At 44.1% G+C, this 13329-nt stretch overlaps 1 protein-coding gene across 1 annotated transcript in view; it reads right to left on the bottom strand.

The window, feature by feature from the left end:
• The window catches only part of EGFL6 (EGF like domain multiple 6), a 32935-nt gene extending 20227 nt beyond the window's left edge, over window positions 1-12708 (bottom strand). Inside the window, 4 exon segments of the mRNA XM_070943392.1 lie at window positions 4929-5048; window positions 6651-6770; window positions 8942-9034; window positions 12642-12708. Of these exon segments, the coding sequence (XP_070799493.1) occupies window positions 4929-5048; window positions 6651-6770; window positions 8942-9034; window positions 12642-12693 (385 nt within the window). The 5' untranslated portion in view covers window positions 12694-12708.
• Window positions 12709-13329: the final 621 nt, after the last annotated feature.

Here is a 13329-nt window from a genome sequence, read left to right as displayed (position 1 = left end):
CACATATTCAAGTAAAGCATACTGTAGTTTTACCCCATTGTCTGTATCCAGGATAATACTGTGCAACTCAACATAGTGCTGCCTGCATCTCACCAACCAAGAGCATGCAGTATGCTGACATATACTTGGGATGTGCACTATAAGGGTTAATATTACTGTTGAATATTCAAATACAGTCGGTCCCTAGTGGCCAAGTTAGTTACTACCTATTCTCTGATTGGTTGGAAGATGACAGCTCCGGGTATAAAAGGGAGCTGTCAAGCGCGGGAGTTGTAGGCATGTTATGTATATTGAAGAGAGTTGAATAAACATTACTGTTGCTGTTCCTGTTCGCCTCAGAATCGTTCATCTTCGGCCGGAACATATTAGTGGCGACGAAGGTGGGATATGCCGGCTGGAGGCAGTGAAAAGAGGAAGTGAGGCTTTCCGAGGTTTTGAAGTGCCCGGCGGTAACGGGGAGCCAGAGAATTGACACTTGAATAAGAGGGGGTGGAGAATGGCGTCCTCAAACAACTTTGCCCCATTTAACCCCTCGATGGAATCGTGGGAGGCGTTTGTAGCCAGATTTGACTGCTTCCTGATAGCAAATGATTACAGGGAGTTGTCTAGCGAGAGGAAGCGAGCCTATTTTTTAAGCTTCTGTGGCTCAGAAATGTTTGAAACGGCTATGACCCTCATGGCTCCACAATCAATTCATGCGGGGACATGGGAAGAGTTCATGTCAAAATTAAAAAAACACTACGCTCCAGCTCCGTCACGCATCGCTCGCCGCCAACATTTCTACCATCGGGATCAGGCTGAGGGGGAGTCAATTAGTCACTACGTTGCGGCGCTACGAAAATTGGCCAGACACTGCCAATTTGTGGACTTGGACGATTATTTGTTGGACAGATTAGTCAGTGGGGTGAGAGACGAGCACCTTAAAAGACGCCTCATTGCCAAGCCTGAGTTATCCTTTCAAGAAGCCCTTGATGAAGCGTGTGCCGCGGAGCTAGCTGCCCTGTCCCTAGCTGACTTGCCCCGGGGACAACAGACCGCCAAGCCTAAAGGCGAGCCCATTAACTACAATGCGACTGAGGGGAGCGATGAATACGATTCCAGTGTGGAGCCAGAGGTGGATCAAATTAGAGATGTGCAGCGCCCTGCTGGGCAAGCCAGGCAGCTGAGGGGAAACTGCAGTTGCTGTGGGGGTAGTCACTCTAGTAATACGTGCCGATTGAAAGACGTGGTCTGTCGCAGATGTGCTCGCCGGGGCCATATTGCGAGGGTGTGCAGAGCGCCTAGACCTGCGGAGATGCCCCCTCCCCCCCCCAGGGCCAGTCGTCGAGTTCCTGGCAGAAGAGCAGCCGATCCGGGCGGTCGCCCTTCCTGGAATCGAGAACAAGGGGGAATTTACATGGTACATCCGGATCCACCTGGGGCTGCCTATCGCAAGATTAATGTGACAGTATATATCGAGGGCCAGCCGTGCATGATGGAGGTGGACACTGGCTCCGCCCATTCTATCGTGTCCTGGAGCACTGTCAAAAGACTGGTACCGCGGATGGCCAAGAGCCGTCTTTCCCCTTGTCAATTACAGTTGAAAGATTTTCAAGGAAAACCAATAGCCGTCGTGGGGTGTGGCCGTTTCTGTGTTAATTTTAAGAACTTTTCTGGCCGCCTGCCTCTAATTGTCGTGGAAGCTCCGTTGCCCAGTTTGCTGGGATTAAACTGGTTCCAGGCGTTGGGGCTCACTTTGCAAGGGGTGCATGCCATCCGCTCATCTGAATTGGACATGCTAATCCAGGAATTTCCATCCGTTTTCGATGGCAAGTTAGGATGTTATACCGGGCCCCCGGTGTCGTTTAGCCTTGACCCCAGGATTCCCCCTCGGAGATTGAAACCACGCAGAGTGCCTTTCGCATTACAGGCAAGGGTGGATGCAGCATTGGATAAGTTGATCTCACAAGGGGTTTTAGAACCGGTGGAATTTGCACGGTGGGAGACACCTATTGTGACGCCCATTAAAGCGGATGGCTCGATCCGCATATGCGCAGACTACCGGGCGACCTTAAATAAGGCTCTCTTGGGACACGCCTATCCTGTCCCCGTTGTGCAGCATCTGCTGCACTCCTTGGGCCAGGGTTCAATTTTCGCCAAATTGGACCTGGCCCAAGCATACCAGCAATTACGGGTGGATGACCAGACTGCGGAGGCCCAGACGATTGTGACACACCGGGGGGCGTTCCGATGTCGTCGTCTGCAATTTGGAGTTAGTGTAGCCCCGGGGATATTCCAGAGCCTGATGGAGAGGTTATTGCACGGGATCCCCGGTGTCATGCCATATTTTGACGACGTCCTTATCTCAGCGAGCAGCACGTCGGAATTGAGGGATAGGCTTCGTTGGGTCCTTCGTAAATTTAGCAACGCCGGGCTCAAAGTGAACAAAGACAAGTGCCAATTTGCAGTGCGGCAGGTAGAGTTCTTGGGGTTTTTGATCGATGGCACCGGGATTCACCCGACGGCTGCCAAGACGTCCGCTATCTTGGATGCACCAGCCCCTCGCGGTAAAGCCGACCTGCAAGCATTTCTGGGGTTGTTAAATTTCTATGCGGTTTTTCTGCCACATAAGGCAACGGTCGCAGAGCCCCTACACCGCCTTTTGGACCGTGGGGCTGTTTGGCGGTGGGGAGCAAAGGAAGTTGCGGCATTCCATGCTGTAAAACGCCTCTTAACATCTAACGCCATCCTCACACAGTTTTCGCCTCACCTCCCACTTACTCTGGCATGTGACGCTTCCCCTTATGGGGTGGGGGCGGTTTTGAGCCATAAGTTCCCCTCTGGCCGGGAACTGCCCATTGCCTATTTTTCCAGGACCTTGGCTCCTGCTGAGCGTAATTACTCACAGTTAGATAAGGAAGCATTGGCTCTAGTGGCAGGGGTCAAACGCTTCCACCATTACTTATATGGTCGTTCCTTTGTATTATACACTGATCATAAGCCCCTTCTAGGAATTCTGGCGGGTGACCGGCAAGCTCCACAAATTATGTCACCCCGCATGACTCGCTACTCCATGTTCCTGGCTGCATACACGTACCAATTGGTTCACCGCCCCGGCCGAGACATTGCTCACGCTGATGCTTTGAGCCGCTGCCCCATTCCAGCTCTGCTCGCTGACCCTGTTCCTGTATCATCGGTGTTCCTGATTGCTGATTCGTCGCTGCCAGTCACGGCTTCGGACGTCGCTCGTCTCTCCGCCAAAGACAGAGTCCTAGCCCAGGTATTGGACTGGATGGCTAGGGGTTGGCCGCAAGGACCGCTCGCCCAGGAATTTCAGCCCTACTTTACGAGAAGGCTCGAGTTGTCCACGCAAGCCGGATGCCTGTTGTGGGGTCATAGAGTCGTGATTCCGCCCCCTCTACGACAATCCTTATTACAAGAATTACATCGGGGTCACCCGGGGGTGGTGCGCATGAAGGCATTGGGTCGTTGTTACATGTGGTGGCCGCAATTGGATAAGAATGTCACTGACTGGGTTTCAGCCTGCTCACAGTGCCAGGCAGCGCTACCTATGCCGGCCAAGGAGCTGCCTCAGGAGTGGGAGGATCCCGGGGCCCCGTGGTCTAGGTTACATATTGATCTAGCTGGCCCTATACAGGGACAGTCCCTGCTGGTGGTAGCAGATGCCTTTTCTAAGTGGGTGGAGGTGTTACCCATACGTTCCACCACATCGGAGACCATTATTCGGGCACTAGGCCGACTATTTATCACCCATGGGTTACCAGATATGATAGTGTCCGACAACGGTGCCCAATTTACATCTACTGAGTTCGAGGCATTCCTGGCGCACCGGGGGATACGGCATTGTCTAATTTCACCGTTCCACCCAGCTAGTAATGGTTTTGCGGAACGCGCCGTGAGATCCGCTAAGGATGCACTTAAGAAGCTGGGTCACGGGAGTTGGAGTGAGCGAGTAGAAGAATACTTAATGGCTCAGCATACGACTCCCTGTCAACTTACAAATAAAAGCCCTGCCGAGCTCTTAATGGGCCGCAAATTACGCACCCTGTTAGACAGAATACACCCCTCTTATTACCCAAGCAAGCCTTTGGATTCACGCAGTAGGTACCAACCATTCCTAGTGGGAGACATGGTTTACGCCCGTAATTATGGGGGTCAGCCATTATGGCTGGCTGGAACAGTCGTAGGAGTAGTGGGGCCGCGTTCCTACCAAGTTGAGGTGGATAACGGGAGGATTTGGAAGCGTCATAAAGACCAACTGCGGGCTAGAAGGGTGTTAATTCCCCGGCAGGACAGCAGAGAGGACATGAGCGAACAGCCTTCAAGGATGGCCGCGGCCAGAGCAGAAACCCCAATTCCGTCCGATACACCAGCGGACGACGTACCTGTCGATGGGGACCAACTGGGGGAGGCCGGTCCCGGGCAGTCCGGTAAATCTAGCGAGAATGGCAATTCAAATCCACCGCCTGTACTAGACGAGGGGGTGGAGCTCAGGCGATCAGGGCGGGTCCGGAGGAGGCCAGCATATTTGAGTGATTACGCATGCGAGTGACGTCCGCATGCGCAAGCTGGGTGAGAAGGAGTGTTGAATATTCAAATACAGTCGGTCCCTAGTGGCCAAGTTAGTTACTACCTATTCTCTGATTGGTTGGAAGATGACAGCTCCGGGTATAAAAGGGAGCTGTCAAGCGCGGGAGTTGTAGGCATGTTATGTATATTGAAGAGAGTTGAATAAACATTACTGTTGCTGTTCCTGTTCGCCTCAGAATCGTTCATCTTCGGCCGGAACATATTAATTACTATGTGCAATATTAGGGTTAATATTTATTCTAGAATTAAAGTTGCTATTTCTTCCATCTTTATATGAAGCACATGCCAGATTTTGAGAAATGTTTGGAATAATAATATCATTAAAACAACTAACATACCTATGCAGGTTTTTCCATTTGGCGCTAGCTGAAGTCCACTTGACGGACACAAGCATCGCACATCATCTTTCACTTCTTCACAACCATATTGGCAATTCACCATGGTGCATGTTCTGGAATCTTTTAAAGCATATTATTTATTAACATCTACATAACTAGAAATACCTACTTTAGAAAATTATGCTTACTAAAAGGAGTATTTTAAAGTCTGTTTAATAGAAAGACATTGGGATGCACAAATCAGCATCTTTGTATCTTTTAATTGCTATTTGACTGTTGCCATTCCTATTACCAAAACGACACACATTTGTTAAAGTTAGCTCACACTGATAAAGGCTTCAAAATAACTATATTTTTAATTTTTAGATAGCTAGAAAGCTCTAGGCACAATACAAAATGGTGGTGACCTATCAATCCTACATGGATTGTTATGTACCTGAACCACTATACCTGATATGTACCAGAAGCACATTATCTGAATCTTACACTGAATGCTCTTTCCAGGTGCTGTTGTACATAAAGTTAGGCAAGTAAGATCAAAGGGTACAGACTTTTTGGTCATGCCATCAGATGCACAAAGCACTCTATCTAGAAAACTGCTGCAGGTTTTGATTTGTTTTTATAGCGTCACATGAATACCCCTTTGATGGCATGATCATGCAGTGGTTAGAATGAAGTATTGCAGGCTGACCTCTTACTGCCAGGAGTTTGGTCCTGACCATCTGAAGGTGGACTCAGCCTTTCACCGTTCCAAAGTCAGTAAAATGAGGATCCAGATTGTTGGGGACAATATGCTGATTCTGTAAACTGCTTAGAGAGGGCTGTAAAGCACTATGAAGTGGTATATAAGTCCAAGAGCTATTGCTATTGCTATTTTATTAGATTGTTCTGTTCTTTGTGTTTGAAAGCTATTTTTAGTCATCCCTTTATTTGCTACACTGAATTTATTGATCTGTATAACTGCTGCTTCTATGATTTCTCAAGTTTAACTCTGAATTAGATACGTTGATGTAAATAGTTTAATAGATACGTACAATTTACATTTTTTACATTACAGCCATTCAATATGTATTTTTAGATAGGAATTATAATATTCCCTGGTTGCCCTGGCAACTCATCTCTCTGTATACCTTTTTCCCCTGCATGCCTTTGAAAGCCCACCTGACATTTCATCCTGCAGCATTTTGTTTCATGTTTCATTTAGATTCATGAGAAAAAACAACTTTTCTGTCACTATCTAAGAAAAGTAAAGTAAAATTGCTAATAAAAACTTGTTGATGCCACAAATAATTTATTGAGCATTTCCATGGCTTATGCTTCATTTTCAACATTTATTGAAAGCCAACAATTGGTTCAAACTTTGTGCTTTAGCCCTTCCTAATTTTTCTCGATTCTACTATACAGGTACATTACAAATGTAAAGTGGAAAAAAATGGCAGGATCAAATGTTTAAAAATATGTTCAAAACCCCGCATTTGTTTTTTCCTTCTCTCAAGCTCAGGAAATGCTTTGAAGACAGCTAAAATGTCTGATTTAGCATAGCATGGTTTTTCTATATGCAGTGGAAAATGAGCAGAACTAAAGAAATAAGTCCGTGGTTTGCCTCCTAAAGGTACACATTAAATAACTTGTAACATCACCAACACTGCCATCACAGTCATTTCCATATAATACCTACAACATAGATTTAACCCCAAATCTCAAGTTAATATTGATACTTACTGGCACAGGTGCCATCTGGCATGAGCATGTACCCATTTAAACAATAGCATTTGTAGCTTCCGTGAGTGTTCATGCATCTGTGTTCGCAAACATGTGGCTTTAATCCACATTCATTGATATCTGCAGAAATAATTAGAATAATTGAGTTTAGACATCTACGGAGGGAAATTGCAATGCACTCTACATGGGGCTGCTCTTGAAGAGCATCCGGAAGCTCCAGTTGGTGCAAAATGCAGCAGCCTGCATGGTTTTGTGCAGACCCCAGTGTGCACATGTATCACCTTTCCTGCGGGAGCTGCATTGGCTGCTGATTTGCTTCTGGGTGCAATTCAAGGTGTTGGTTGCCACCTTTAAAGCCCTTCATGGCTTGGGACCATGATATCTGAGGGACCATCTCTTGCCGGTTACATCTACCCAACCCATCAGAGCGGAGAGGCAGGAAATGTTGAGTATCCCATCCCCTAAGGAGATACACCTGGTGGGACTCAGAAGAAGGGCCTTCTCAGTGGTGGCCCCCTCTCTCTGGAACATCATCCCCACAGAGATTCAAGTGGCTCTACTCTGGCACTCTTCCGGAAAGCACTGAAGACCTGGTTCTGCCAGCGGGCCTGGGGAACCCAGAGCGGGATGGAGCCCATTAAATGGCTCCTGTGAGGTGCTGTTGCCGGAGCGGGGGGATGGGGGGTGATTTTAGTATATTAATTTATTATATGACTTCTTTTATTAGTTTTATTGTTTTTATATGGGGGTTTATATTCTGTAAGCTGCCTTGAGTCACCATATGCGAATAGGCAACAATATAAATTCCATAAACAAATAAACAAACACCGAGTTGTGATTTATGACTTAAATTTGTATCAGAAAATGTTACTTGTATGTTTAACTATTATTACAAACAGGCACTAGTATATTCAGGAAATATATTAAAAATGAAATCAAGGAATAATTTCTTTTCAATAGTATACTAAATACCTTGATTTAAATGGTAAGCTTGGTGATCTTGATTTAAAACACCCATTTGCATTAATAAAATGTCACTTTAGGAGACTTGTATTTGATAGAACAATTTGCAGAGAGATTCAGCCAAGGCTATGGATATGTTTATCAATCTCTTCCTCCATACTCAATGGAATGGAAGATACCCTGCCATAGTCAAAGGAATTGAAGATCTTAAACATAATGCTGTTTTGAAGATCCATGATCTGATCTTCTGAAAACAAATGCTTCTTTGGTTAAAACTAGATGTGAAGAACTCAATATAATGACAGTGAAGATTAGGAATATAATACTTTAGTTTATTTATACATATATCCTAAACACATGTACAGAAACCTATGTGTATATCTACATAATCTTACAGTATTTCTAGACCACCCTTTATGGATGCTATGCAATTCACATCAGAGCAAAAATAAAGACAAAGGCAAAAATTGTGAACCAAAAGAAGATTGCACATACATGAATGAAGGTGCCTGCAATCAGCATAATATCTTCTCCCACCACTACCAGAGGTGGTATTCAGCCGGTTTGCACTGGTTCATGCGAACCGTTGGCGAAAATTTGGCCAAGGTCACCAAACCGGTAGTGATGGCTGGCTGGCCACGCCCCCGAACTGGTCCCCCGGTTGCCGCTCACATGCCCTGCCCGCTATGTTCATCGCTGCCATGTTCTCCGCGCATGCACATCCCATTGCCTTGCAAGTCCAATGGGATGCGCATGCGCGAAGAACATGGCAGCGACAGCAGCAGATTTTTCCGTGACCTCCAGTACTTTTTGGTAACCTGCAGCCAGCTGCTGCAGCCACAAAGCAGCTCTCAAAGAGGTGGCAGCTGGGAGGCTTCTTTGCCAGCCGCTTTCCAGAAGCGGCAGCTGGCTGGGGGCCACCAAAAACTCCAGTCAGCTTGCCTTCCGGACTCTGGACCAGCCACCATGGAAGGTAAGCAGCCCGAACAAAGAGGCGGTGGTGGGGGAGGAAGTGGGGCTAGGGCTGGGGCCGCTAAAGGAGGTGAAGGGAGGGGGGAGTAAATAGGTAGAAATTCCAAAAAAAATCCTACCTTTTGTTGTGGGCATGGCTAGGTGGGGGGGGTCATGTGACTGAGTGGGTGTGGGCATGAGTGACATCATGTTGGCCATGCCCACTCAGTCACATGCGCCCCACCTAGCCATGCCCACTGAACATTTAGCAAAAAATTTTGAAACCCACCACTGATCACTACCCCCTGCCTCTCATAAAAATGTCATGGAAGAGGGGATTGCAACTACTTGAAAACAATCAATCAACACCAGTTTACCTTGGTTGCAGGTTTTCCCTGTATATCCAGGGTAACATTTACATGTATCTGGCAACATGCATTCACCATATTTGCATCCATCTACACAGATAGCTGTGAAAGAAATGCGAGAAAAGAAAAAGGAATGAAACATAAAGACAGAAACTGAATAAACTTAAGATAATTTCTAGGAATTTGGATATAGTAGCACTAAAGTAAATAAGGAAAGTTGGCATATCCTGGCTTCGGAAATCCTTTCCAATGCGTTAATAATTGTTCCACTCTGAACCATGTGACCAGAAGGAAGCATTTCTCAAAGTGCAGCAATCAGCAACATTTTAAGCCAGTCTTTCTCAGCCTTGACATTTTTAAGATGTGTGGATTTCAACTCTTAGAATTCTGGGGATTGAAGTCCACACACCTGAAATTGCCAAGGTTGAGAAACACTGTTCTAAGCTGTTGCCCACTGCCTGTCCCATTGAAACATAATGGGATTTTTTTTTCATTTTTTCCCTGCAGCTTCCAACTGAATTCAACCCATTTTCAAACACAATCTTGCTTTTGTTGGATTATTTCCCAGTACGATGTTTGGCCCCATTTTGCATTTTGTTTTTGGAGAGTCATCCTGCTGATAAAGGAGGTGTAGGCAGAATCTCAAGTCTCTTTGTGAAATTAATTTCAAATATTCTACAGAGTTTGAAAGAATAGCATGGGTTATTGTAGAAAAGTAACAGGTTGGAGCTTGAAATGTCTACTTTGATTGAACTAAAAAATCTCCATACTGACTAAAGATCAGCATGAATGGTAGAAATATGTTGACATAGATTTTTGCATATTCCAATATATCAACAGTAAATAGGAAACAGAATAGAGCATTGTCCTGGGTTTTTATATACTAAGACAGAAGGATGCATTTCAACAAGTTCTTCTGAAAAGAATGGTTTGCTTTTTATTGTGGATATCAAACTACTGATATTAGGACTATCTCCCTTTTTTATAGACTTTCTTGTACAAATCAACTTTTATTGGAGGAGGAGGACCATAAAAATTAGTAAGGAATGGTAGGTACAGAGTGGTAAGAAGAAAAGATGATGAAGCTTTTGCATGAGAAGCAAAACTTCTTCTTCTTCCTCAAGGAAAAACAGTCCAGTTGTTGAAAAAGCATTCTTCAGACAACTGTAACCTATATCAGTGGTCCCCAACCCCCGGTCCGCGGACCGGTGCCGGGCCGTGGAGTACCTGGCACCGGGCCGCGCAGCGGCCGGGGGACAGGAACGCTGCAGCGCAAAGGCTCCTGGGCCGTGCGCAATGGGCCTGCGCAAAGGCTCCTGGGCCGTGCGCAATGGGCCTGCGCAAAGGCTCCTGGGCCGTGCGCAATGGGCCTGCGCAAAGGCTCCTGGGCCGTGCGCAATGGGCCTGCGCAAAGGCTCCTGGGCCGTGCGCAATGGGCCTGTGCAAAGGCTCCTGGGCCGTGGCCCCACCCCTGCGCGCGCTCAGCGGGCCGCGGCGATAAAAAGGTTGGGGACCACTGACCTATATGACTGAGAATCCATAGACAAAAAGAAAAGAGTTCTGATTTTCAGCTGCTCAACCCACCTGTTGATGTCTGGAGATACATCTTCCAGGGGAATATTCTCTAGACATTTAGTCTCTATAGGAAATTGAAAAATATCTCTGAATCAGACTTGATTAAGCATCAGAGAACTTTAAGATATAAATTACCATGAAGTAAATGATTACAACCCTCATCAAGGCTAAGTACAAGAGGAGAAATAGATGGGAATAAAATATAAACTAAGGCAAGGCACTTGCCAAAGGTGGGGATTTGATAATTAAATGCAATTTAATTTTTATTGTAGGTCTTTTCAAAGGGGGTTATAATATCTTTGGCAAAAGCAAGCCTGATAATAGTGCTAATTCTCAATTCATGGATTCCAATGGTTATTTTATATCCTACTTTTCTTTATACCTGATTATAAGGTGGGGCAAGACCATACTATAGTAGAGGAAGTCATTCTCAGAACCCAACCATACTTTCTGGAAATTCATGAATTTACACAAAACGGAACCTGAAAACAAATGTTTCAAAAGCATTTTTGCCTTTATTCCTCTCTGTAGAGCTCCAAGCTTCTGATTCTCTCGTAATATCTTCCTAGGTCCTGTGCCATCTCTGCAGCCCAAACCAATTCAACAACATAGCATTTTTCTGCATTTCCTTTCTGCATTCTATACATTTTACATATCTACATCTGACACATATTTTGGGACACAGAATTTGAGCTTTAAGTTCATAATATAAGAGGTTTTTTTTACATGTGCCACTTACTTTGTCTTGACAGTTACAAAGTTTTCCAAATTTAACCCAACCAATTGTCTCATATAATGTTCTTCTGAAATCTATTAAGCAATATTATCTGGCGACTTCAATCATCTTGTGTTCTAAATTGATTAACAATATTTTACACAAAAAGCACCAGCAAAACCCCTGCCTTAAGGAAATCTTGATCAAAGGTGTCTTAATGTGAAAAGAACAGTGTAATAAAGGAAACAAATACAGGAAAGAATGTTGGTATATTAATTCATATGTTCAGCATCATGCCTGACTCAAACCAGAAATGTGGGGATAGAACAATTGAAAAAGCTTTTGAAAAGTGAATACTGATAAATTATTCATGCTTCACTTGCTGCTTTGAAAGATTTTTATTTGTTATCTTTTTCAACATACCATATTCTTGAGCAGCTGAACTAGGTTTATACAAACAATTAAAAAGCTTTATTAATAAAGGATCTCCCCATGCAGCATATGGAAATACTTTAATTTATGACAACTATCTGCTATATATATATTAATAGATATTCAAGTGGAAAATACTTTTTTGACAGCATTCTCCCTTGTATAACCATCTGGTAAATATATTATATAATATGAACCTTTGCTCATCTGTATTGGGTAATCCAGTTCTAAATTCCTCAAAACAGCAGATGCAACATCTAAGAAATAAATTATCCCAGAGTCATTATTTTATTACTTTAGGTAGCTTGCCAGAATCTAGCCAGAGAAATATTTTAACCTTTCTCTTATATTTATGCTTCTATTATTAATAATAGTATTAATATCATTAGATAATCATGGGCTTTTGTTAACCTAATTCCCCAGAGGCCTAAATCAGAGACCCAGCACAGGCAATCTTCAAATGTTTTTACAATGAACAGTTCAAAATGATCAATTCTCTACTTATGTGGAAATGTGAAGACAATTTATGTTGTTTAATGAAAAACATCTATTTATAAATAACTCTGTGTGCCCTATGTAAAAGCTTTCTTCCCCTGAATTTCCTTAATGTCTACTAATATGGACTTGGGCAGTATTAAAGGTTAACAGGGTAGAGAAAACATGCAGAAACTGAATTCTTTCCAACTTCTTAATAGTACTCTCTTCTGAGTTATCTTTGCAGAAAGAGAGAGAGCAAACTTAGAATGGAAGGATTGGTAACATGCAATATCACTGCATTGGAGGTGAATTTGTTCCCATTTGAAATTTATCTATCTCTCTTTTTTTGTTGGTTTCACCATCATAATTCTAATCTTGGACTATTAACTTGCTAATAGACTGTCCACTTGACAATGAGAAAAACAGGGTTCTCAGTGAGCCGAATTAATTCAAATTTAGGCATATTTTTATAGAAAAAAATGGAGCAACAAGTAGGTACAGTATGGTTACCTTCACAGCGCTGTTTGTGATTTCTTTTCCAGCCATAGCAGCAATCAGACATAGATCCATAACGACAGACCCCGGGCTCATTCACAGTTAGCAGCTGCCTGTGACCTCTTAAACAGTGCAAAAAACAGAACATGAATTCTAGCTAAGGAATTAACAAAGGCTTATGTTCTGGACATATGTCCCATCTATCCATTGAGAAGTCTGGTTATATTGCCATAGCATCATAAGAAACTCTTTCTGCTGAAGCTGAACTTTATCCATTATAAGTAATAATAATCTGCATATTCTTAATGGAACACAACTGACTTCCTCAATTTAGCAAGTACTTGCTTCATTTTTATTGATTAATAGATGTACTGTCTTTCTAATGTCAACAACAGCAGGGAGCAGAGTTTCTGTGTGGCTTTCCCTCCATATCCTGCTTAAAACCGTGGTGGTGCAGTGGTTAGAGTGCAGTACTGCAGGCTATTTCTGCTGATCACCGGCTGCCAGCAGTTTGGCAGATCAAATCTCACCAGACTCAAGGTTGACTCAGCCTTCCATCATTCCGAGGTCGGTAAAATGAGGACTCAGATTGTTGGGGGCACTGTGAAGTCATATATAAGGCTAAGTCCTAAGTGCTAAAACCAAAATCAGTTAATTTTAAAGCAAGTACCCACAGGCCATCCATGTTGGAGCCATAGCATAT

The sequence above is a fragment of the Pituophis catenifer genome, unplaced genomic scaffold (genome assembly GCF_029215685.1).
Source record: "Pituophis catenifer annectens isolate HBS135680 unplaced genomic scaffold, rPitCat1.0.hap2 SCAF_4, whole genome shotgun sequence".
NCBI lineage: Eukaryota > Metazoa > Chordata > Lepidosauria > Squamata > Colubridae > Pituophis > Pituophis catenifer.
The sequence above is the reverse complement of the archived record's forward strand: the minus strand, read 5'-3'. Positions and strand labels throughout refer to the sequence as shown.